Source organism: Scomber japonicus, chromosome 1 (assembly GCF_027409825.1).
Source record: "Scomber japonicus isolate fScoJap1 chromosome 1, fScoJap1.pri, whole genome shotgun sequence".
In the NCBI taxonomy this organism is placed as follows: domain Eukaryota; kingdom Metazoa; phylum Chordata; class Actinopteri; order Scombriformes; family Scombridae; genus Scomber; species Scomber japonicus.
In genome coordinates, this window is record NC_070578.1 from 36,889,853 (window position 1) to 36,916,762 (window position 26,910).

At 39.8% G+C, this 26,910-nt stretch overlaps 3 protein-coding genes across 3 annotated transcripts; 2 read left to right on the forward strand and 1 right to left on the reverse strand.

Moving 5' to 3' along the window:
* Positions 1-1,278: 1,278 nt before the first annotated feature.
* Positions 1,279-7,777, reverse strand: sirt3 (sirtuin 3). Its single transcript, XM_053315096.1, has 8 exons — positions 7,505-7,777; positions 7,347-7,401; positions 5,932-6,129; positions 4,884-5,116; positions 4,326-4,426; positions 3,433-3,594; positions 2,271-2,486; positions 1,279-1,331 (listed from the first exon to the last, which is right to left on the reverse strand). Exons 1-8 carry the CDS (start codon positions 7,599-7,601, stop codon positions 1,305-1,307), a joined length of 1,089 nt encoding a protein of 362 aa, XP_053171071.1. The 5' UTR covers positions 7,602-7,777; the 3' UTR covers positions 1,279-1,304.
* An 894-nt stretch (positions 7,778-8,671) lies between these two features.
* psmd13 (proteasome 26S subunit, non-ATPase 13) lies at positions 8,672-18,198 on the forward strand. Its single transcript, XM_053315085.1, has 13 exons — positions 8,672-8,850; positions 10,780-10,858; positions 11,815-11,849; positions 11,995-12,050; positions 12,136-12,179; positions 12,267-12,353; positions 14,378-14,549; positions 14,659-14,738; positions 15,307-15,432; positions 15,821-15,883; positions 16,602-16,682; positions 16,952-17,068; positions 17,877-18,198. The coding sequence occupies exons 1-13, from the start codon at positions 8,750-8,752 to the stop codon at positions 17,970-17,972; spliced, it is 1,137 nt and encodes a 378-aa protein (XP_053171060.1). The 5' UTR covers positions 8,672-8,749; the 3' UTR covers positions 17,973-18,198.
* A 4,074-nt stretch (positions 18,199-22,272) lies between these two features.
* On the forward strand, positions 22,273-25,272 carry LOC128364638 (fucolectin-1-like). The gene is made up of 5 exons (XM_053325243.1): positions 22,273-22,336; positions 22,872-23,157; positions 23,430-23,584; positions 24,653-24,935; positions 25,121-25,272. The coding sequence occupies exons 1-5, from the start codon at positions 22,273-22,275 to the stop codon at positions 25,269-25,271; spliced, it is 939 nt and encodes a 312-aa protein (XP_053181218.1). The 3' UTR covers position 25,272.
* Positions 25,273-26,910: the final 1,638 nt, after the last annotated feature.

The window sequence follows — 26,910 nt, forward strand, 5'->3', positions numbered from 1 at the left end:
TAAGAAATGCTTTACATTATGGGCTTAAAACTGCCTTCAAATGGAAAATAACAGGATTTTAAACATGCAATTCAAAACGCGATTAATCGTGATTAACTATGGAAATTCTGCGATTAATCTCGGTTAAAAAAATTAATCGTTTGACAGCCCTAATAAATATATATAGTCACATCTTAAGTTGTAAGTTTATTTCTACTGAACTGTTGATTTTCAGAGATTTCAGATGACTGATTCTTCACACAAAGGCCACAATGAAAAGAATATATTTACACACCATTTTAATAAACTAGACACTAATAAACAAAATACATCTCATTGTACATCTTTGTTATAAAAGTCCACAGCAGTTCAAGGCTTTCTACTGTAATCATCACTTTTTAATTAACCCTCCTGTTGTCCTTGAGTCAAGAAAGGAAGGGAGGGAGGAAGAAGGAAGGAAGGAAAGAAGGGAGGAAGGAGGGAAGGAGGAAGGAAAGGATGAAGGAAGGAGGGAAGTAAAGGAGGGAGGAAAGAAAGAGAAAAGGAGGGAAGGAAAGGAGGGAAGAAGAAAAGGAGGGAGGAAAGAAAGAGAGAAGGAGGGAAGGAAAGGAGGGAGGAAGGAAAGGGAGAAGGAGGGAAGAGAAGGAGGGAGGAAAGAAGGAGAGAAGGAGGGAAGGAAAGGCGGGAGGAAAGAAAGAGAGAAGGAGGGAAGGAAAGGATGGAGGATGGAAAGGAGGGAGGAAAGAAAGAGAGAATGAGGGAAGGAAAGGAGGGAGGAAGGAAAGGAGGGAGGAAAGAAAGAGAAGGAGGGAAGGAAAGGAGGGAGGAAAGAAAGAGAGAAGGAGGGAAGGAAAGGAGGGAGGAAAGAAAGAGAGAATGAGGGAAGGAAGAAGGAAAGAAAGAGGGAGGAAGGAAAGAGGGAAGGAAAGGAGACAGGAAAGAAAGAGAGAAGGGGGAAGGAAAGGAGGGAGGAAAGAAAGAGAGAAGGAGGGAAGGAAGAAGGAAAGAAGGAAGGAAGGGAGGGAGGAAAGAAGGAACAGTCAAAACTGATAGGGTCAATTTGACCCGGGAGGACGACAGGAGGGTTAATCTTATTTCTAACTGAGACACTCTTCTGTTACACTGCATTTCCATCTCAAGCAGTTCATATTTTACCAGATTGTGAATTTCCGTCGTTTTCCGTCCAGTATTTATTATTTATTTATTTATTGATCTTCAGTGAAAACAGGAAAAGTGCAGAAGAAGAAGTCTGAACTGGATTTAGTCGCTCAGTTTGGGTTTTGGCAGTGAAGTCAAACCTCCAGCTTGATTTTAGTGAGATGGATTCACTCTTCACTCTTTGATGTAGAAGCCTGCAGAGAAATAAAAAAAAGCACAATCATAAAAATAAGGGAACTTTCACTTTTCCTTATCTAAATCACAACATCTTTCACTTCATTTATGACCAAATCAAGAAGCTTTGTTCTTCTCTTTTATTTCATTTTACTTTTATCTTTTTTTTAAAATCAATTTTAACCTGTTTTTTTTTTTTTTTACCTTTTAATAAACTTTTCTCTTATTTATTTTACTTTATTTAAATTTGTGTGCATTGGTCTCAGAAAGGAAGGAAGGAAGGAAGGAAAGAAGGAAGGAAGGACAGTTTGAAGGAAGGAAGGAAAAGAAGACAGGAAGGAAGGACAAAAAGGAAGGAAGGAAGGACAGTTTGAAGGAAGAAGGAAAAGAAGACAGGAAGGAAAGACAGATGGAAGGAAGGAAGAAAGGAAGGAAGGAAGGAAGAGAAGACAGGAAGGAAGGAAAGAAGGAAGGAAGGAAGGAAGGAAGGACGGACAGTTTGAAGGAAAGAAGGAAAAGAAGACAGGATGGAAAGACAGATGGAAGGAAGGAAGGAAGGAAGGAAAAGAAGACAGGAAGGAAGGACAAATGGAAGGAAGGAAGGAAGGAAGGAAGGAAGGAAAAGAAGACAGGAAGGAAGGACAGAAGGACGGAAGGAAGGAAGGACAGTTTGAAGGAAGGAAGTACAGTTTGAAGAAAAACGAAGGAAGGAAGGATAGTTTGAAGGAAGGAAGGAAGGACAGATGGAAGGAAAGAACGAAAAGAGGAAGGAAGGAAGGAAAAGAAGATGAGAAGGAAGGAAGGAAGGAAGGAAGGAAGGAAGAAAGGGAGGAAGGAAGGAAAGAAAGAAGGAAGGAAAGCGGGCCGGATTGGTCCCCTTGGTGGGCCGTTTCTGACCCACGGGCCTCATGTTTGACCCCCCTGCTTTAGATGAATCGCTGTAGAAGGGTCAGACTCACCTTCTCAGCAGCAGCGTTCTCCATCAGAGCCTTGAGCTCCTTCGTCCAGCCGAGAGCGTCGGCCAGCGCCTCCACGCCGCTGACCACGTCGCCCAGCTGAGCGACGTCGTGCGGTCGGCTGCTCCGCCAGGCGAACGGACCCACCAGGTCTCTGTTGATCAGGAGACGAGGAACAGAGCTCCGCACGGCTCCAGACAGGCTGGCGAACGGCTCCACCTGCAGGACAAAGAGAGGAGTGCAACAGTATGGCTGAAATTATATATATTTAATATTCCTTCCTTCTTTCCTTCTTTCCTTCCTTCCTTTCCTCCTTTCCTTCCTTCCTTTCCTCCCTTTCCCTCCTTCCTTCTTCCTCCCTTCCGCCTCCCCTCCTTTGTTCCTTCCCTTCTTCCTTCCTTCCTTTCCTCCCTCCCTCATTCTCTCTTTCTTTCCTCCCCCCACCTTCCTCCCTTCCTTCTTTCCTCCATCTCCCTTTCTTCCTTCCTTCTGTCCTTCCTTCCTCCCTCCCTTTCTTCCTTCCTTCTTTCCTCAATCCTTCCTTCCTTCTTTCCTCCTTCCTTCCTTCCTCCCTCCCTCCTACCTTCCTTCTTTCCTTCCTCCCTTGGGAGGACCCTTCCTTCTTTCCTCCATCCCTCTTTCTTCCTTCCTTCTGTCCTTCCTCCCTCCCTCCCTCCCTTCCTTCTTTCCTCCATCCTTCCTTCTTTCCTCTGTCCTACCTTCCTTCCTTCCTCCCTCCCTCCCTCCCTCCTACCTTACTTCCTTCTTTCCTCCTTCCTTCTTCCTCCCTTCCTTCTTCCCTCCTTCTTTCCTTCCCTTCTTTCTTCCTTCCTTTCCTCCATCCTTCTCTCTTTCTTTCCTCCCCCTCCCTTCCTTCTTTCCTCTGTCCTTCTTTCTCCATCCCTCTTTCTTCCTTCCTTCCTTTCCTCCCCCTCCCTTCCTTCTTTCCTCTGTCCTTCTTTCCTCCATCCCTTTTCCTTCCTTCCTTCCTTCCTTCCTGAGTCCGTTTCTCTGTCTCTCCTCATGTCGAAGCCCACCCAGCTGTGACCTGTCTCTCCTCATGTTATCTCCCACCTCGACCTTTTCCTCTCTAATGGAAATCTGTCAGACAGCAGCGGCCCCTGATGCGGTTTCCTCCCGAGCGTTAGAAGCCGGCGGCGCTAACCTCCAGTGAGGTTCCCATGACGATCAGCAGGTCCGCCAGCGGGAAGTCTGTGAGGTATTTGAAGAAGTTCTGCGGCAGCTCCTCCCCGAAGAAGACGATGTCGGGCTTTACGACGCCCGTACAGGTCGGACACTTTGGCACCGCCCCCTTCATCACGTCTGGCTGATAAACACAAAATCATTTAAGTTTCTATCAACCCTCCTGTCGTCTTTCTTTCCTCCCTCTTTCTTTGCTCCCTCCTTCTTCCTTCCTTCCTTCCTTCTCTCCTTCCTTCCTTCCTCTTTTCCTCCTCCTTCCTTCATTCATTCCTTCCTTCCTTCTCTCCTTCCTTCCTCTTTTCCTCCTCATTCCTTCATTCATTCCTTCCTTCCTTATCTGCTTCCTCCCTTCCTCTTTTCCTCCCTCCCTCCTTACTCCTTTCCTCCCTCCCTCCTTATCAGCTTCCTCCCTTCCTCTTTTCCTCCCTCCCTCCTTACTCCTTTCCTCCCTCCCTCCTTACTCCTTTCGTTTCTTCCTTACTTCTCTCCTTCCTCCCTTCCTCTTTTCCTCCATCCCTCCTTACTACTTTCCTTCTTTCCTTCCTTCCTTTCTCTTTTCCTCCATCCCTCCTTACTCCTTTCCTTCCTTCCTTCCTTCCGTCTCTCCTTACTGCCGTCCTCTTTTCCTCCCTCCCTCCTTACTCCTTTCCTTTCTTCCTTCCTTCCTTCCTCTTTCCCCCCCCCCTTTATTAATATAGCGATTAGTTAAAGTAAAAATATTTATATTACAGATTTAAATTATTACAGAATATTATGGTCATTTTAAATTTATAGATGAATCAAGAAAACAATCATAACATAGTTCATGTAAATCTCGACCAGATGTTTAGAGTCAGTGTTCAGGTTCTAACTCACTCGTAGATCTTCTCCTTCATATTTCCTCCGGCAGACGGTGCAGGTGGCCGTCGCAAACGTACCGTGAGCCTCCACCAGCATCTTAGGAGGAATCCCTGCCACTTTACACACACACACACACACACACACACACACACACACAGTAAGTGAATAAGCACAAGCACACAGTAACACACACTCACACACAGTAACACACACACACACACATAGAGTAACACACACACGCACACACACAGTAACACACACTCAGTAATGCACACACACAGTAACACACATACACACACACACACAGTAACACACACACACACACGCGCGCGCAGTAACACACAGAGTTACACACAGTAACACACACACACAGTAACACACACACAGTAACACACACACTCTCTCTCTCTCTCTCTCTCACACACACACACTCACACACACACACACACACACACACACACACACACACACACACACAAACACACACACACACACACACACACACTAAGCACGATGGCTTTTGAACACCAGCCCAATCTGAATAAGGTGATTTATAAATAAATGAGTACCCACGTCGTTCGAGGCCGTCGATGTTCTGCGTGTACATCCTGAGCAGCAAACCTTTCTCATGCAGCAGCCGGACGAAGTAGTGCGTCACGTTGGGCCGGTAGTTGCCAGGATACAGCTCTTTGGCCAGGGCGAAGAAGGGTTCGGGGTTGTGATGGAAGAAGTTGATCTCGAAAATGGCCTCGGCGTACGGCAGGTTGTACTGCTGCAGGTTGTCATAGAGACCGCTGCCTGGAGACCTGAGAGCCAGTAAACACTCAGCTGATATTTACAGGAGGTTTATATTTATAGAGAAATGTCAGAATCAAAATGTTCATTAGTTTTTTATCTTTATTTAGTTTTTCGATGAAGTAGTTTGAGTTTTAGTCGTAGTTTGAGGTTTTCAGGTATTAGGAGGAAAGGTCAGATGAGCTGTGTGTGTGTTTGTCTCTCTACTGGTACTAGACCGTTATCTCAGGAAGTCAAACTGAACATAAAAAAAAGAATAAATAAACTTTTATTTCATATTTGAAAGTCTGATTGTTTGCTTTAAATGATCTAAATTAAAATATAATAATAAAAAGAGAAGAAGAAGAAGGAGAGGAAGGAGGAGAAGGAGAAGAAGAAGAAGAGGAAGAGGAAGGAGGAGAAGAAGAAGACGGTTAAGGAGGAGAAGAAGAAGAAGAAGAAGAAGAGGAAGGAGGAGATGAAGGTTAAGGAGAAGAAGAAGAGGAAGAAGATGAAGAGGAAGATGAAGAAGAAAGTTAAGGAGAAGGAGAAGGAGAAGAAGATGAAGAAGGAGAAGAGGAGGAAAGTTAAGGAGAAGAAGAAGAAGAAAAAGAAGATGAAGAGGAAGAAGAAGGAGAAGACGCAGAAGACAAAGAAGAAGATGAAGTAGATGAACACAATACAGTAACAATGGAGAAAATGAAAAGAAAACTAAAACTAATCTGATTTTACCTGCAATTTAGTTTAGTTTTAGTTAGTTTTGCATTGCTTTTTTTTTTTTTTTTTACAAAACTCTCCTGCTTAGAATAAGACAGAAAACCACATCTAGGTTTTTTAATTCTTAAACCTGAAGTCTGGGATGCCGCTGGGAGTGCTGATCCCAGCTCCAGCCATCACCACCACTCTCTTGTAGCGCTGCTCTCTGATGCTCTTAGCGATGCTCTCCAGAGTCTGCTGCTCCACGGCCGCACCTCCTCCTCCACCTCCTCCGCCGCCACGGGAGAAAAGCCCCCGAGCTCCATCCCACCGGGGAGAGTTTGTTTGTCTGTGAAGATGAACGAGTGTGATCATCAACTCCACTGAGATGAACAGAAACATGAGAATCAGTGGCTGGATCTGTTACTTCCTGACTAAACTAAGAGTAGACGCAGCTGTCAGTCTGGTACTTTAAATAGTCTTATCACTTTTTATAATAAGCACATCTTATTTCTGACACTTTAAAACACCATCCATCCATCCATCCATCCATCCATCCATCCATCCATCCATCCAAAAGAGCCACAAACTACAGAAGAAAAAAAAAAGCAATAAGCTAGAGGAAGTACATGCACTAGTAATAACTAGGGCTGGGCCATAAAAAAATCGATTTTTATATTAATCGATTATTATCATTATTATTAGTAGTAGTATTTATTTTATTTTTAATTTTTTCTAAAGACCAGCTAAATGTAACAGTTTAGTTTATTGTAAGATGTTGGCGGATGAGAGTGTTTTTTGTGAGGGCAGGTTCACAGTTTTAAAAATAAATCTCACAAACTGATGTGATGTGTGTAAATATGACTTATGATGTATTATCAAGTGTTTGGTTCAACCTGTTCTTGTTTAAGGAAAGAAAACCACAATAATTGAAATAGAAAATCATAATACTTGTTTAATCAGAATGGCAATTTAAATCGAATCAGAACCCAAAAATCATTAGAGAATTGAATCGGCACAAAAGCATATCGGCCCAGCCCTAGTAATAACAGAGAAAAGAAAAAAGGAAGGAAAGACAGAACCCCCCCCCCCCCCCCCCCCAAAAAAAAAACACATACTCTCATGAGACATAGCAGTCATAATCTAATATTTTCTTTTAAGCATGGCTAACATCAATAGTGTCCAAACATCAACAAAAACATTCATTTTCAACTGTATTTTAGCCGTAACTTGTTCCATTATCAACACTTCATTCACCTTTTGTAGTTACTGTATAATATTGGGGGTTTGTGGCCTTAATGTTCACATGTAATGTTAAACAATATAACACACTAGTTAGCTTTAAAATAACTGAATAGAAAAAGAGATAAATGCACTGGAGCCTGGCTGTCCCACATTATCCTAATCCACCCTACCTTAAAATAAATTGTAATAAAGGACAATACTTTATTTACTTTTCCAACACATCTGAGTGTGACCCTGAATGGACATAATAATCTGTGATGGCTGTGATATGACCCTTAACCCAGACACCACTGATGAAATGTCAGGATCCTGGTGAGATACCTGCACAAAGCTGCTGCAGCACCTTGAGCTGGACACAAACTCCTTTCACCAAAACCTATTTAAATAAAAGAAAGAAGAAAAAAAAACCAATGCACGTGTCATATATTATCACTCATAATGCTGCTTAAGGTCAGGTGAGTCTGATTAACTTTACTTACAGTTTGCAGACACCGTCCTGTTTGCTCTTGAGCACAAACTGCGATGCAAACAAAACCTGACAGGTGACATTAAAGAGGAGCTCACTACAGAAGCCATAATAACAACACAGCTGTGTGACTGCAGACTAAACTACCTGGTCCTGCACACTTTCATTACGTCACTCTTATTTTATAGAAGCAGATTATTGAACAAAAACGCTAAATACTGACTCATTTGGTCCTGTTAAAGTCAAATAAAAAGGGAAACTAATGTCAGCCTGCTGCAATCCATGTTGTTGTAGTCCTTTGACCTCCTTATGACGCGCCACACTTACCGTAATGTCTGGTATAGCTTAATGGTAGATAACTTTTTGTTTAATTATCCATCGTTTGTAAATGATATGAATAAATAACTCACTGGGAATGATCTATTGCGTGTATAGCTGTCAATACACCAACTTTACATCATATTTTTGAGCGAACATAAGCTAACCAGTGCTGAAATCTATGTTATTGTAATATTCCATCACTGGTGTTACGGCTTAACTGGTGACCATGTTAAACGGTGACTTTCACGGTTCTCCTAAAAAGTCTTTGTAGTTTAATCCATATTAAAGACATACTCATCTGCGTTTTAATATCTAAAGTATCTAACCATTTATATAAGTTTAATTGTGTTCAGAAGATGCATTCACCTCTCGTAACGTATCTTAAAATGTGAGACAGTCACCAGATAACACGGTCACCAGTTAAACCGAAACACCCGCTGGAGTACCATGTACCGTAATGTCGGTTATAGCAAAGTCCTTCTAAGGCTTATTATAATGTCTCTGGTTATAGCCTAAAGGCAGATACCCAAAACAGCTATTGGTATATAGACCATAGGTACATCCTATTTTTAAGCTAACTGATGCTGAAGTACCGTAATATCTGATGTAGCCGAACCGTAACTACACAGAACAGTTCGGCCGTTAACTATCTAACTTTGTCACAAATCTTATTTAATTTCATTTTTAACTATTTAATGTTTAACAACGCATGTGCCACTATAAAAACATGAATCTAACTAATAGAAAACAACAAGTTTACATCATATTTTTGAGCGAGCCGGTAACCATTGGACAAGCCTACTATAACTACATTTCCCATAATGCTTTACGTCCACCCAACAACACGACAGGGCAACTAGCTAGGTAGCGTAAAGATCATTCAGTCCAGTCACTCAGCAGCTCTGAATAAAAACTACCTTTTAAACTTGTCGCTACCATGAAAGATGTCAGCGGGTTTCTCAAGCAGCAGCAGAGCAACAGCTCAACGCCGGAGATGGCGTCGGAGTGGCACACGTTGGAGGAACTGCACAATAAAAGGTAGGAAAAAAAGAAAGGAAAGAAAAATGCTGCTAGCTTCGGCTAAGCTAACTTAAGCTAGCTCGGTCAATGGGAATGAACGCTGAGTCATGTGCGGTGTTAGCATTAGCTCAGGTTAGCATAGTTCCCTGTTTATCAATCACATCAGTAACTTCACACATAATGTTATATTCTGAGTAAAATAGTCATATTAGGGTAATAACCCAGCTTGTGGATGGCAAAGTTTATATGACTATAGTTGTTCTTGCTGTTTTTTCTAGCATCAGTAGCAGAGTTCATTGTTTTAGCAGTCTTAGTTAGTCATATCAAGTGGATTTCTGACACATTTACAGTCTTTTTAGCATCAGATTCCCTCTTAGTGTTTCCTGTTGAGCTGTGGTGGAAGTATAGTAACAAAAAGACTTTGCTACTAAAAACACTGTAACGCTGAAACATAGAAGATGAAGATTTGACTCATTTGGACGCTGAAGCTTCAGATTAGCTTCAGATCAACTTTAAAATACTGCTTTTACAAAGAAGGAGGACTGCTGATTTAGTCCTTCATCACTTACATCATGAAGGATCTTCTAATGGTCAGTATAACTGTTGTTTTAAGACAGACTTGAGAAATTGTGAGCAAGTCTAATTTACTTAAAGTGCATTAAATACTGTCTATGCTCATCGTTAAGTCAAGTTATGGACATTCATGTTTATATATATATGTTTCATGGGGCAAACTATCACACAGCACATACAAGTGTTATTGGTTTTCATTTATAGAAGAAGCTTTACATCTACTTTTAAATAACTGTGTGGACAGACTGTGGTTTTTGGCTCATATCACTTACATTAAAAGCATATTCAAAGGAGATATTGTAATAGTCAGTATAAACAGGATGAATGATTACAGTCAGGTGTTCATATAGATACGTGAAAAAATCATGGACCTGTCATTTAACACCTTGACAATCAATGGTACATTTATATTCTTCTTCTTAGGACCTTCTGAAACAGTATACTACACTGGGAATTAAATAATTATACATTAACTATGTATATTAAAAAAATCACACAGAACAAAAAAAACATGCATGTATTAAACCTGAATTAAGAAATAAGTATACATAAAATTCTACTTGTATAACTTAGAAAAATTAAATATATATTGGACAACATATTCACTGCTATCGATATATCCATCAATATCGGCCAATAATCAGTTGACCAATATATCAGTCAGGATCTATTGCGTACAGTTACATGCACAGTAATATTCCTCTATTATTCTGAATATTTGGATAAAAATGTAAACAGCTTATTCCTTTTGGATATATTGCATTAGGTCCTTTTACAAAGTTAGCATTTTCCATTTAAGACATTTGTGAAATGCAGATATTATTCCTGGTTTAGGAGCATCCTTTGGACATTTATACTATTAATTTCAGAATATGTGTCTTAATTAGGGGGGGGGGGGGGGTTACCCAGTGATAGCCAAATATCACATACTGGAGGATGAAGGCAGACTGGAGAGGAAGAAGAGGAGGGTGAAGAGCTGTTCAGGGCCGGCTGGGAAAACAGAGTCTGGCTTCTCTACAACAGGAAGAAATGGGATTGATTATTCTCCTGACATGCAGCTACAGACATTTTTGGAATAAAAGGCAGAAATCTGAATATTTTGTGCATGTAAATGGAGTCGGTGAAATGCTGTGTGTGCAGTTTAGAGTTTCCTCTGTGTTAACATGCACTTACATCATCATTACTCACTCACTATCCATCAGTATCACTCAATATCTGTATTTTAAATGTAAGCTACATTATCTCTGAGTGTTCATTTATCCTCATGATGTAGTGATACAACATGGTGATCTTATGATTGATACTGACTGTGTGTGTGTGTGTGTGTGTGTGTGTGTGTGTGTGTGTGTGTGTGTGTGTGTTTTTAATTGACAGATTGTGGCATCAGTTGACTCTGAAGCTGACAGACTTCGTTAAAGACCCGTGCTTCAAAACAGGAGATGGCCTCATACAGGTAAAGACACTATGGTCACACCTCTCATCCTCTCTATGCACGTTCAACCACACGCCACATGCCTCAAAGCCCTTCGGGTTAGGGTTAGGGTTAGGGGGGGCTCTTTCATACCATCAGCCATCAGACTGCACAACACCACAGCTCCCAGTACCTCCCACTCCCACTAAAACAGACTGAGGCTGTCCTTAATGTTTAATCCAGGGAATATTGCACACTTGTATGTAATATCAGGTATTTATGTTCAGTCTCCTCCAAAAGTATTGGAATGGCAACACAAGAGGGGACTGTATAATGCAGATTTATATAATTGCAGCTTATCTTAGAGATTGTTTATTGTATATAGTATTTTATTTTACATTATTTAGTTTTATTTGTTTTTATCACTTTGACCATTACACTAGGCTACTGTTGTGTCAGTTTTTAAATGTCTCCCTAGGGGATCAATAACTATACAGTACTTTAATACTAATTTAATATCATGTAGTGAGATATGTAATCACTAATGAAGCTTTTCTCATTTTTATGTAACTCTCGTGGGAAAGTCTATTACGTCGTTGTGTTTCAGTTTCTTCTACTGAGGACTGAATCACTCTGTCAAACGTCCGTATTGATCACACCACAAGAAAATAGTTCAACTCTGAGATGCTTAAAAAACACATGAATACTGTTGTTTTGCTTTTAAAAGCCTTGAAAATCAGATGATTTGAGTTTGGTTTTGCTCTTTGGGGTCTAATCCTGATATGATTACATGTTAGGAATCATAAACAGCTACTTTTATTTTGTTGCCATTAAACTCTAAAATTCAGTGCAGTGCTTTAGGAAAAGGAACATACTTGTACTGCTAATATTAATTTATTATTATTTATTATAGGATATTGACATGTTTTACGACAACAAATTTAAGTAAAATTAAACTGATGAGATGTGTCATTATTGTATTTTTCTTCTTCTTCCAGCTCTACGATAATTTCCTCTGTGACTTTGAACACCGGTGAGTTTAAAAATGACTGAAACACACACAGTAATGTACTTAAGTTATACAAATATATATATATATATACATACATACATACATATATACATATATATACTTCTACTTCTGCTGCTAATTCACTTGTTCTTGTTTCTTCTAACAGAATCAACCCTTTGTCCCTCATGGAGATCATCCTCTATGTTGCCAGACAGATGACAGGTAAAGACGCTGAGATGCACTAGAGGAATATTTCTCTGCTGAATATTATTTTTTGGGTGTTAATTTAATGTTTTTTTGTTCCCAGATCCTAAAGATGCCATCGTTTTTCTCGAGAAGACCAAGGAAAAAGTATGTTAACGTATAAAGCATCATTATTACTATCATCAGGTTTTGAAATGTAACCGACTTGTTAACGTGTGTGTTTGTGTGTTTCAGGTGAAAAGCAGCGATGAAGCCGTCATCCTCTGCAAGACGTCTATCGGCAGTCTTAAACTGGAGATCAACGATCTTCCTGCAACAAAGGTAAGAGCTCCTAAAGCAGAGGTGTCAAACTAATTTTCATTCAAGGGCCACATACAGCCCAATTTGATCTCATGTGGGCCGGATCATTACATAGATGGAAGGAAGGAAGGGAGGGAGGGAGGGAGGAAGGAAAGAAGAAAGGACAAATGGAAGGAAGGAAGGAAAAAAGAGGAGAAGGAAGAGAAGACAGGAAGAAAAGATGGAAGGAAAACAGGACAGGTGGAAGGAAGGAAGGAAGGAAGGACAGGTGGAAGGAAGGAAGAAAAAAAGACTGAAAGGAAGGAACAAAGAAAGAAAAGGAAGGAAGGATGAAAGGAAGGACAGATGGAAGGAAGGAAGGAAAAGAAGACAGAAAGGACAAATGGAAGGAAGGAAGGAAGGAAAAGAAAACAAAGGAAAGATGGAAGGAATTAAGTTACAAACAATGAAAAGAAGACAGGAAGTGGGCCGGGGCCGCATGTTTGACACCCCTGTCCTAAAACTAAAAAAATTCTACCTCCCTTTTTACAGTCGCTGACATCACTCGGATCTCACACGTTGAGGCTTGTGCTGAAACGTCAAGCTGCTTTTTACTGTTCACACTTGATTTGTTAAGACGGTGTTAAAAACCAACAGCTGTGTAACAAAACAGTTAAAGTGTGTGTGGTTGGGTTTTTTTTTTTTAACACAATCTGTGCAGACTGACTTCTTCTGACTGAGAATAGAAACATTCATTCAGCCTCTGCAGCTTCAGTTATTAACACCATAATATCACCACCAGCAGATTTATTTCAGTATCTGAATCACGGATGTGTTATAAGAGCAGGAAGGGCGCCACCATTCAGACTATCAGCCGATTTCTCCTGGTGGTCAATCGCGGTATTGCGATTGACCACCAGCCATAGACCACCATTGTAAAAGTGTTGACAGGACGCTCAATTATGACTCCTTATGTTATGACTTTTTGATCCATTGAGGTTTTTATATTTGTAAAACTTTCCTCCAGCAGAGAAAAGAGATTTTAAATTCATGACGTCATCACAATGTAAAGTCTGTGGGCCGACTGTGAGAAACACTACTGAGCATGTGCAGTGGACCGAATAATGCAGAAGTAAACCTGGAACCTTTTTTTTTAGCTTATGTGCTTATGTGTCGAGCAAATCTTATTAGTGTAAGACTAACTGGGGGTTTCCACCAGGTCCGTCAGTGGCGCAGAACAGCTGCGGAGCATGTTCTGGGAGAGAAATCTGCCTTTTAAAATAAAATTGCACTGTTCAATACAGTAATTATGGCAGCCCAATCAAACCTGACTGAGTGCCTTTAGTCTACCGTAATTACTGTAGTAGCAGCCCAATCAAATCCCAATGAGTACCTTTTGTCTACCGTAATTACTGTAGTAGCAGCACAACTAAACGGCCCAATTTTGTTAACTTGGTCAAATTTAGTTGATTTGGTAATTTTCTTTGATTTTTGTGCTTATCTCATGTGTCAGTAGCTACGTAGCTAGATGGAGTCTTTGTCTATTTTATTCGTGTTTGCTGCTGAAATACGATCGGGAGGCTGCACGGGTTGTTTTATTTTGAAAGACAGAAGTTTTATTATGCCAATTCTGCGTCAGATTTCCTGTCTGGTGCAATCTGCTCTGTTGAGCTTGTCACGAGTTAGAAAAACCAGGTGGAAGTTGGACTTGATAGAGGCAGTGTTTAGCTCAGTGGGTAGAGCACCCGCCCTATGTGTTGAGGCTATAGTCCTTGCTGCAGGCGACCCCGGTTCGAATCCTATCCTGCATGTCATTCCCCCCTCTTTGCCTCCAGTTTCCGGTCTCTATCTACTAAACCTGTACATTAAAGGTAAAAAGCCCCCCCCCCTAAAAAAAAAAAGTAATTGGGCTTGATAAAACCTAAGTACGACTGACCTGTCAGATATCGTCATTTCTAAGCAGCGTAACTTATCCTGAAAGTAATGATGACATACGATATTTGAAGCTAAACCAGACCAAAAAAAACATTATTGTCTCACACCTTTCTTTTTCTTCTCTTCTCCAGAAACTAATCGAAGATGTGGAGGAGATGTTGAATAACTTGCCCGGTGTGACGTCGGTCCACGGCAGATTTTACGACCTGTCCAGCAAATATTACCGCATCATCGGGAACCACGCCTCCTACTACAAGGACGCTCTGCGCTACCTCGGCTGCGTGGACATCAAAGACCTGCCAGGTGAGCGACGGCACCACGGAGACCGGGAACAAGAACAAGACCATTTTATTCATGTCAGAAATTGAAATTGATGAATTATGTTGTTTGTTTTTTTTTGTTTTTTTCCCAGAGTCGGAGAAGCAGGAGAGAGCGTTCACGCTGGGGCTCGCCGGACTCTTAGGAGAAGGAGTTTACAACTTCGGAGAGCTGGTGAGATTTGTTTCTTTTTTTATTTAAACCCTTCCCGTCGTCCTCCCGGGTCAAATTGACCCCGTCTGTTTTGACTGTTCCTTCCTTCCTTCTTTCCTTCCTTCTTCCTCCCTCCCTTCCTTCCTTCCTTTCCTTCCTTTCCTTCCTCTCTTCCTCCCTTCTCCCCCCCACCTTCCTCTCTTCTCTTTCCTCCTTTCCTTCCTTCTTCCTCCCTTCCATCCTTCCTCCCTCCCTCCTTTCCTTCCTTCCTTCTCTTTCCTCCTTTCATTCCTTCTTCCTCCCTTCCATCCTTCCTCCCTCCTTTCCTTCCTCCCTCCTCTCCTTCCTTCCTTCCTTCTTCCTCCCTTCCATCCTCCTTTCCTTCCTCCTTCCTTCCTTTCTTTCTTCCTTCCTTCCTCCTTCTTTCCTTCCTTCTTCCTCCCTTCCTTCCTTCTTCCTCCCTCCTTTCCTTCCTTCCTCCTTTTTTCCTTCCTCCTTTCCTTCCTTCCTTCCTTCCTTCCTCCCTCCTTTCTTTCCTTCCTCATGTGAAGCTCAGTGTGTTAATGAGTGTGTGTGTGTGTTGTTGCAGCTGATGCATCCCGTGCTGGAGACGCTGAGGAACACAGACAAGCAGTGGCTCATCGACACACTATACGCCTTCAACGGAGGAAACGTGGAGAAGTTCCAGGGCTTCAAGTCCGCCTGGGGCCAACAGGTGATTCACATTCATATAACTATTCAACGTATACTAAAACATCAGAGGTTAGTCACTCTGATGAGGTGAAGTGTACCAAATTTAAACCATTAGTAGTTTGTTAGAAATGGGGGAAACATGACTCTCAATTCATATGTCACAATAACTACTTTAATTGGACGATAGACCAATAAATATTAGAAAAACAATATTGTCATTTTAAGACCTTTTTATGCAGGTTACCATGGTGATATTGGTTCTAATACAATACTTTCCTTGCCTACATGCATGGCCCACAGTATATGTTTAATAGTGGGAGTGAAGAGTTTTAGAAGAATTTGGGGTTTTAAGAAATGTCAGGAATAGGGTTGTCTGCTTTTATTAACATACTTTTCTGTCTTGATTCCAGCCTGACCTCGCAGCACATGAAGCTAAACTCATGCAGAAGATCCAGCTGCTCTGTGTGATGGAGGTGAGATCCTCCGAACAGTTGTGTTGTTACTTTTTTGGGGGGGTTTTTCTCCATTTTCATTCACACAGACGTAAAGAATGAGCCTCCCTTTAGATCAGGGATGTCAAACATGCGGCCCGTGGGCCAGAACCGGTCCGCCAAGGCATCCAATCCGGCCCACTTTCCTTCTTGTCGTCTTTTCCTTCCTACCCTCCTGTTATCTGTCCTTCCTTTCTCCCTTCCTCCCTTTCTTACTTCTTTCCTTCTTTGTTTACTTCCCTCTGTCCTTCCTTCCTTCCATCTTTCCTTCATCTTCTTTTCCTTTCTTCCTTTCCCCTCCTTCATATTCCCTTTTCCTTCCTTCCTTCCTCTCTTCTTTTCATCTTTCCCATCCCTCCTTCTTTCCTTCCATCATTCCTTCCCTTCCCTCCTTCCATCCTTCCTTCCTGTCTTCTTTTCCTTTCTTCACTTGCCCTACCTTCCTTCCTTTTGTCTTTCCTTCCTTCCTTACTTTCCTTCCTATCACCTTTCCCTTCCTTCCTTCCTTCCTTCCTTCCCTCCTTCCATCTTTCCTTCCTATCTTCTTTTCCTTGTCAGTGATGAGTTTGACACCCCTGCCTTAGATTCTTCCTTTTTTAAGTTATAATTCAGTCAAATCTAAAAACACATTGTTTTAAGATTAAGCGTGACTTTTACATCTTCATATGTGAAAATGACGACCGTCTCCTTCGTCTTCCAGATGACTTTCACTCGTCCTGCCAACCACAGGCAGCTCACCTTCACCGAGATCGGCCAGAGCGCCAAAATCCCCGTTAACGAGGTCAGTCAGTCCATTTCATGTCAACATCGATGCATCCGAAAATAAATCCAATAAATCCCTTTTTCTTTTTGAGTCTGATGAGCATGATTAACTTTTTACTACCAGACAGAGTGATGATGTTTTTATAACCATAGAAGAAGAAAACAGGGACATATGATTTCATTTATGTGTGTTTTGAGCGGCTGCAAACATTTAATGACAGAAATAAACTAAAACTGATGAGAGAATATGTTTCCCTGTGATGTGACGGTGGTTTTTCGTCCCTGCAGGTGGAGCTGCTGGTGATGAAGGCTCTCTCTGTCGGCCTCATTAAAGGAAACATTGACGAGGTGGACCAGAAGGTGCAGATGACTTGGGTGCAGCCCCGAGTGCTGGACCTGCAGCAGGTTAGTGACACGTTTCCTGCTCTGCTGTGTATCATGATGATGATGATGATAATGATAATAGACCTTATTTATATAGCAGCTTTCATACAGGTTAATTTAGTTCAAGTGCTTCACAGTCGATTGACAAGCTGATAATAAGACAGAACAAATACAGAACAAAAAGAAAAGAAGAAGAAATTAAAAAGGAAAAAACTGAGACCAATACATGCAAGAGAAATTAAGGATTTATAAAAATGTTTAGAACATTTAAATTACATAAAATATATACAAATAAATAAATAATAATGAGAGAGAATAAGAGACAAAGTTTATTGAAAGTTAAAGTAAAAAAACTAGATTTAAAAAAGATTTAAAAAATAAAACAAAAGTAAAAATGAAATAAAAGATTAAGTTTAATAAAAGCTAGACTAAAACTAGATGAGGTTAAAACAAATAGAATATTAAAGTAACTTAAAAAAATTGTAAAAATAAACATAATATATATAAAATGTAAATAAATAAATACAAATAAGCACTATAATTAAAATAATAATAAATAAAAATATAATATATATTAAATAAAATAATAATAATTAATAATACACATAAAACATGGCCTGCTTTGGTATTCCAGTAAATATGGCATTGTAAGTAATCCAATATATTAGAATAAGAGAGGAGCAGAAAGTGATAAAAAGCTGCTTTTATCACCTTCTTTAAGTGAGAATTAAAACTCAACTCTGAATTAAGAACAATACCTCCTTATGTTCCCTCTGATTTGACTGATGGTCTAACTCTCTCTCTCTCTCTCTCTCCCTCTCTGTCTCAGATCAAAGGTATGAAGGAGCGGTTGGACTCCTGGTGCGGAGACGTTAAGAACATGGCCATGCTGGTGGAGCAGCAGGCTCACGACATCCTCACCTAAAACCTTAAAACGGGACAACACCTCCTTCTTCCTCCTCCTCCTCCTCCTCCTTCCTGGCACACAAGCAACTCCTGTTTTTTGTTGCGTTTTTTTTTTTTTGTTTTGTTCATTCTTTCATAAATGACATATTGTTTATCACCAATCTGTAAATTACACTGAGGTATTTTACACACAAGCAGTTGGTTGTAACCTCAGAGTATGGGTTAATAAATACACAAATGGATTAATAAACATGGCTGAATATCATCATTTAAAAAAGTGGATCTGAAGCTAATGTGAAGCTTCAGTCGTCCAAATGAGTCAAATCAAGTAGGTAGGTTTCGATGTTAGTGTCTTTAGTACCAAAGTCCCTCTTTTTTACAATTAAGTGTCTCAAGTGCACTGATCCTGAAAGTAAAGTTGTAAGATTGTTTTGTAGGGCTGTCAAACGATTAATTTTTTTAATTGAGATTAATCGCAGAATTTCCATAGTTAATTACGATTAATCACGTTTTGAATTGCATTTTTAAAATCCTGTTATTTTCCATTTGAAGGCAGTTTTAAGCCCATAATGTAAAGCATTTCTTACCAGAGTGTCTTAACTGGGAATCAATCACGGCTCTGCTGCGACTCCCACACTCCAAAATGGTCCTTTGGTGGAGCTGAGGCTGGCTTGGCTGCACCTGGGTGTTTAGCGTGGAGGCGCTAACTCAAACTCCACGTACTCCGGTGGTAGTTAAACTCCGTTTGACACAGGTTGCATTTTACTTTTGACTTGTCAACTGAAGCGTCTGGAAGTGTTTTAAAGTTAAACAAGCCGTTCAAAAGTCCAGTAGCTCTCTTACTTTCCATCAGCGCGGTAGGTTTACTGCAGGAGGCCACTTCAAAGCATAGCGCTACAGCTAGAGGAGCCGTCTACGGCTGAGTAGAAGGGACAAAAAGGCTTGCAAAATTAAAATGCCATTAAAAAAAAATTAAGGCGTTATGGATTGCATTAATCTAATCGCGATTAACGTGTTAACACTGACAGCCCTAATTTTTTTCTGTCTTTCCTAAATAGGTCAGTGATAAATAAGAGTCGGCAAGATGAACAATTCAAAAACAACTTTAAAAATAGTATGGATGCTCGATATTAACTTTTCTGCCAATATCCGATATTCCCCAACTCTTAATTTCCGATATCGGTATATGCAGGCTTTTTACACCAAGACTGTTAGATAACAACATAATATATCTCCTATTGTGGAATTAACACATTATGCCTACTTTTATTGTGATGCCTCACTGGATGCAAACATAAATGCAACATGGCTTTCCAAATGTCTGTCTGTGCAAAATAAGAGAACTACTTCAACTTAAGTTATGGGGAAAAGAGCCAATATGTCACTGCTGTATTTATTACGCTGCTCTGCATCATTTACTATCCGTAGGAAACACTAACCACAGACATGAGCCCCGTTTCTGGAGGCGGGACCTTTATTACAGGTACGTCCTCTCACTCGCTCCTCTCAGCTGTTGTGTCTCCAGCAGAGTCGGACTTTTCTTATATACAGTCTATGATTCTATTCTGTTCCATTATTAATGGAATAGATTCTATTCCATTCCATTCAATTGCATTCTACTCTATTCCATTCTATTCTGTTCTATTGCATTCTATTCTGTTCTATTCCATTCTACTCTATTCCATTCCATTCTATTCTGTTCTATTGCATTCTATTCTGTTCTATTGCATTCTATTCCATTCTATTCTGTTCTATTGCATTCCATTCTATTCTGTTCTATTGCATTCCATTCTATTCTGTTCTATTGCATTCCATTCTATTCTGTTCTATTGCATTCCATTCTATTCTGTTCTATTGCATTCCATTCTATTCTGTTCTATTGCATTCCATTCTATTCTATTCCATTCCATTCTATTCTATTCTATTGCATTCCATTCTATTCTATTCCATTCCATTCCATTCTATTCTATTCTATTGCATTCCATTCTATTCCATTTCATTCTATTCTATTCTAGTCCATTCTATTCTACTCTATTCTATTCCATTCCGTTCTATTCCATTCCATTCCATTCTATTCCATTCCATTCTATTCTATTCTATTCTATTCCATTCTATTCTATTCCATTCCATTCTATTCCATTTCATTCTATTCCATTCCATTCTATTCTATTCTAGTCCATTCTATTCTACTCTATTCCATTCCATTCTATTCTCTTATTTTCCATTGTATTGTATTGTATTGTATTCTGTTCTACTCCATTCTATTCCATTCCACTATATTATATTATTATTACATTCTATTCCATTCCACTCTATTTCATTCTATTCTATTCTATTATTTTCCATTCTATTCTATTCTATTCTGTTATGTTTCATTCTATTCTATTCTATTCCATTCTATTCTATTCCATTATATTCTATTATGTTCTATTCTATTCCATTCTATTCCATTCTATTCTATTCTATTCTATTATTTTCCATTGTATTCCATTCATTCTATTCTATCCGGTTCTGACTTCAACCACAATGTCGCTTCTCCACTTCCTTGCATTTCATCCACTTTCTCACTCCTTGCCATTCATCAGCTGACCACCAGATGCCTTCCCATCTTTCCCAGTGACCTCTAGAGTAACTCTGGACTTGCAACAGTCATCACCTGATGGTCACCTGCCAGCACACATGCTTTTAATTTTCCTGATAACTCCATTATGTACACATACCTGACCCTTTATTATTGTCCTCTGCCAGATTGCCAATGTTGCTGTGTGTCTTGGCATTCAACCGGTAAACCTGATCCTGGATCCTGGATCCTGTATGACAAGTTTATTAACATATCACATTGATACACAAGGATAATTCAGGTGCAGTATTAAAATATTAAAAAAGAAGAGCAGCATACAGGACAGGTTAAGATGTAAGGGCAAGATGATTAATGAGTAGTACTTAAAGAGGAATTTTAGTGCGGCCATGATTATTTATAAAACCAGGTCACTTACAGTATTTACTTAGTAGAAATATGCTATTATTTTCAAAACTGGTGGACTATGACAAAATAAAACTAGGGAAATCAACCAGAATGCATTGGATGTGGACCCGTCACCTGTGTTCTGTAAACACTATCAGTCGGGGTCGGCAGGCCGGTGTCACTGGTGTGAATGGTAAATGGACTGCACTTATACTTTATAGCCCCTTTCTAGTCTTCTGACCAGTCGAATCACGTTTACACTATAAACCACGTTCACTGATTTACACATATTCATACACTGATGGCAGAGTCCCCCATTGGGAGCAATTTGGGGTTCAGTATCTTGCCCAAGGACACTTCAACAGCCAAACTGGAGTACTGTAATCGATTTAAATAGTTGAACTTGTTCACCAGCTAGGCACAATTTTTCCTCATTGATGATTAAATATTACAGTCAGCATTGAGCAAAAGGTGATCTAATCCTCTTAATTGGACCCAAATATCTAATTAGGGGAAGGAAACCTCTCCATAGACTGCTGATCAGTACCTTTTTCCCATCCTGCCTCTGTCCCTGCCTTCAGCCACTCTCACACACTCTCCAGGCCTCTAAATTTTCATGAAACTCTCCATTAACACCTTTTACAGTCAACTCACTCCCACACCCACCTACTCACCTACCTGTCTCATGCTTATCCAGCTGTTTGCAGTCTACATGAGTCACAAGGCTTTGGCTAAGCATTACTATGTTTCATACACCTAAAAATGAGCTGCTATGTTGTCTTTGCGCCCTGTTTTTATGGCTGTATGTTTTTATGAGTGCAGTACAACAGCTGTCTAATAACTGTAAACTTTGATGCAGTATTTCATATTCATTGTTACAAAACATCAAACATAATCAATGGATGTACAGCTGTCAACTTCTATTTTACGACACCCTGCACCACCCAGTAACTGAACTTAGTCTTATCTAAATATCAGACTGGTGCATATCATCAATAAACAGCACATGCCCGATAAGATGTTCACATAAATACCCCTTGGTGCTCAACATCAAATCATATTGAACAGCACAGCTCAAGCAGCGGCTCTTCATCCTCCTCTGACTTTGTTTTGCATGTCAAGGTATGTGGTTGTAGCTTAATAGCCATGCTCTCAAATATTTCATTTTCATGTAAGTTGTCAGATTGATATAATTACTTAATATCCATCAGTAATTTATTTTAGAAAAGTAATTTTATTTTTATGCATTTTGGATATCCAACTTCTGGACCAAACATTACATTTTCATAATGTGTGATAACTATGTAAAGGTTTGTTAGTGTAATTCTATCATTAATTTTTCTCAACCAGAACAATGAAGCACGTTTCAGTTCTGCTGTTGCTGCTCTTTGTGGGGACATGCTCAGTGTACACGTATGGTGAGTATAAAACGTCAAAAAGTAGATATGCAAAAAGAAAAAAATCACTGCCCTGAATGGATAAGTAGTTTTGTAAGTGATAAAAACGCTAAAGATTAATGTGACTTGAAAATGTTCTTTCAATTTGATTCCAAAGCTTTAAATTCAAACAAAAAAACAAAACAATAAATGTACAAAAAAGGGGTCACTACACCTCATGCAAGTTTATTTTTGTAGAGAAATGGTGACGTGTACTATACTTACAGATGGTTAGTTTTATCTATAAAATAAATCAAACAGAATATGTTATATTTAGTTGTTTGTATAATGCACTGTTGACAAAAACAGTGATTTTTAAAAAACTAAATGAATGTATATGCTATAGACAGAAAGTAACGATCAGGAAACTTACATTTCATTTCCACCCGTAGTCCTCACATTAAAAGACAGATAGACATACCATAAAAACAGACAACTTAAAATATAAAAAAAATTAAATAAAATAAAATAGATAAAAATATAAAATGGGGAGAAAATGTGTGTGTTTCTTTGACAGAAAACGTGGCTTTGCGTGGAAAAGCGACACAGTCAGATCGTTTGGCGAATATATTTGGATCTGCTTCCAACGCTATTGATGGAAACCATGAATCTAATTATGACGCTGGTTCATGCACCCACACTGATGGACAGACCAACCCCTGGTGGAGGGTGGACCTGCTGGAGTCCTACGTGGTCACTTCTGTCGTCATCACCAACAGAAGAGACTGCTGTGCAGAAAGGATCAATGGGGCAGAGATTCATATTGGAAACTCTTTACGAAACAATGGTGCTGCAAACCCAGTGTAAGTGAACATACAGTAATTACTCTTTAAATACAGGACGTCTGCCTGAAAACTGTTAAGCAGACGTTGTAAACCATCCAGATCCTCATGTAGCCCGTCTACCCTGAATATTTGTAGATGGGGCAACATATTGCTCAGTTATGTAGGCAGCAGAAATACAGAGACAAATTAATTATAATTAATATGTAACAAAAAATATGAATGATCTTATTTTAGAAATGTTTTAGTCTATAAAATACTTAATTCATACACTGTTTCCTCTCTCTTTTTAGGGCTGCTGTAATTCCCAGTATCCCAGCAGGCAGATCTTACACAGTAACTGTTACCAAACATGTGGAGGGACGTTATGTGACTGTGGTTTTACCTGGTCGAGGAAGGGTCCTCACACTCTGTGAAGTGGAAGTCTATGGGTATCGTGCTCCAACTGGTGAGAATGAAGCCACACGAATTTGATTTACTACGTGATGTCGACACCTCACTCACTTCTTGCTGCAAATACATCTATGCTTAGCAGTCTGGTATCTATTTGAACCTTGAGACTCCATTTACCCCTGGTATTAAAATGTGTTCAGGATCTAGATACATTTTCTGGATAATGACATCAATCAGTTGATCTTTGTATTTACACCTGTTGTTAAAATGTCTTCTTGTTCTCGCAGCTGTTCCTGTCTAGAGATCAGCTCTTCTCAGTGGAGCTGGCAGAAAGCCTTCACAGAGCTTGCTTTCACTGGCAAGAAGAGCTAAGAGACCTTTAAAAATGACAGGTGTATCTGGAAAAGGCAAACGCATGTTAAATCAGTGTGTTAATGAACTCAGAATCACACTGTGATTAGAATGTGATCGGATCAGTCATTTAACATTTAGAGGCTTTTGGCTCATCTTGTGATCAGCTCTCATCCAGGCACAAGTCTGACAGATATTCTTAGCTAATTTGCAAATTAAAATGTAATCATAATGCGGCACAAGTAAGAAAACCGTAACACATTTTAATACCAGGTGTAAATGCAAAAACCCATGAATTGAATGTCATTATTCAGATAATACAACCAGACTCAAAACACATGTTAATACTGGGTGTAAATTGGAACATAGACTCAGCAGTAAAATATTCATATGAGATGAGAATTTACAAATTATATGAAGAAACAACTTCTCAAAAGTTCCTGGGATTCTGGATTGTTGCTAAAAAAATGCAAATGTGTTGAATAATAATAATAAAAATAAACAAATTGGGTTGTGATACACAACTTAACATCTGGCACATTTTGTTCTGTCAACTGTTGGTGCGTCTTAAAAGTTTTGCAACATGCACCTGCACGATTATATATAAACTCTCCATATTTCACTGCTGTTTCTCACTACTGGAAACAACAATGTACAAATAGTTGTGACTGTTAAGTTCAAGACATCCATGAACTTGAGCCATGTTGTTCTGCAGATAAAAAGGAAAACTAGGTATCAGTGCTGATGTTTGCAAATGTGTCCTTTTACACAGGAGTGAATCTGGCACTCCAAGGAAAAGCCACACAATCATCATTGTATTCATTTCTGGGCAATGCATATCATGCTATTGATGGGAATCGTGCCAGCAGCTTGAGTAAGGCCTCCTGCACTCACACAAACGACGACTTAAGTCCCTGGTGGCGACTGGACCTGCAGAAAACCCATAAAGTGTTTTCTGTTAAGATAACCAACAGAGATACTGTCTCAGAACGACTCAATGGAGCTGAGATCCGCATCGGAGATTCTCTTGCAAACAATGGCAACAACAATCCCCGGTAGTTTACAGTCCATTCATTAAAATAATACTATGACCAAGAGTTTGTCATTAAAAGATATTTATCATTATGTTTGTTAGCAGTGAATTGTATTCATATTAACTTTTGAAAACAAAAAATGAGTATCAAATGAGCATTGAACTGATCATTCAATAAGTTAACAGTGTATTTTCTTTTTCTCCTAGGTGTGCTGTGATCACACGCATCTCTGGAGGTTCTACCCAACCATTCCAGTGTAACGGGATGGACGGTCGCTACGTTAACATAGTCATTCCTGAAAGAAAAGAGTACCTGACCCTGTGTGAGGTGGAGGTGTATGGCTCTAGATTGGACTAGATCTGATGAAGTTCAAAATGAGTTACAATGGCAATTTACATAGCCGATATTTAGCTGATGCTCTTTTATAGATTGATGGTAGAAATCATATCTTAAGTTTCATGACATTGACATCATTAGAGACAACATATTATAGTTAGATGACAGTAAAGCTGCATTAATACATGTTTGATCACTAGGGGGCAGAATAATTCCAAAACGTGACAAACACAACCACAACATCATAATCTAGTATAATCAATAAAATTGTTATGGCTAATATGTTAGCAAAAAGTTGCCCATTCACACATCCTGTCAACAACAACATTAACATTCAGTAGGAGTCATGTATCTGCTTGCAGGATGGATGTGAATCCATTATTCAATCTTCTTTTAGTTCTACGGTTCATGACTCCTGTGAAAATATTTGTTCGACAGCTACTAGATGCTGGATGAAGAGCTGAATTAGTCATACCTCCTCCCATACATGATGTAATGTCATCTACAAAACGTACTTTTGTTCCTGATTCCACAGAATTCTTGTTTTTCTGTTTTTAATCTTTGGGTTTGGCACCTGGACATTGGCCCTGGCAATTCCCACCTTTTCATCTATTAATCACTATGTTTGAATTCATGTTCAACCTTCGACCCGATAACAGATGTACACCTATCATACGCTGACTACATATGTGTGTTTGCCTTACGCCTTTGTCCTTCTTTGATTCTGTCAGTAGTGTTGAAACATTAATCTGCTTGCATTATTAAAGGCTGCATATCAATCAGTGTGCTCCTGTCTTTTCTGTCTGGAGTGTACTGTGGGTTTATCAGAGTCTTATCTAAAACCAAACAAGAGGCAAAACTAGTTAAAAGCTCTGTTGGCACTAATTATGTGTTTGTCACTATGAGTGATGCCATGAATCATGTTAAGGGATTTTCAGCAACTAACCCAGGTCTTTCTTGCTCAGTGAGCTTGACAAATGAAGTCACACCCTCCTCCCACCATAAAAAGAGCACATCCAAGCTGATTGGTCTGTCTGATTATGACGTGGAAGGCGTGAAGTGCTGCATGAAGGATAAATACTGCAGATAAATATCACTCTTACATTGTGGTTTCACACAGACAACCTCTTTGCCATTTTGGAAGAGAATTTCATCAACCTTGAAGACTTATGATTTTTTCCTCAAGTTCTCCTTTTTTGTTTCCTTGCTCTCTATCTTCTCAGACCTTTTAGTGATGGGGATCATGACTCTTTTGAGTGAGCCAGATCATTAGGTTCAGTTTAGCAAGAAGAGCGGGTTTTCCATTAATTACTTCTTCTGGTTTTTATCTTTTTTTCACCTACACAGGTTGCTGCTCGAGGGTAGGAGTGATGGTGGACGTCTGGCACCACCTAGTGGCCACTGCCTAGATGACACACAGCCAATAATTTAAAAATAAATTAACACCTATGGTGATGAGATTTGAGTAGTGACCGAAAGAAAGAGATCGCGGGTACAAGCGATCGAAGGTGTTCAGGGCACGTCCCACCGGTAGGAGACCCTGGGGAAGACCCTCGACATGCTGGAGAGGCTCTGTCTCTCGGCTGGCCGGGGAACGCCTCGGGATCCCCCGGGAAGAGCTGGACGAAGTGGCTGGGGAGAGGGAAGTCTGGGCTTCCCT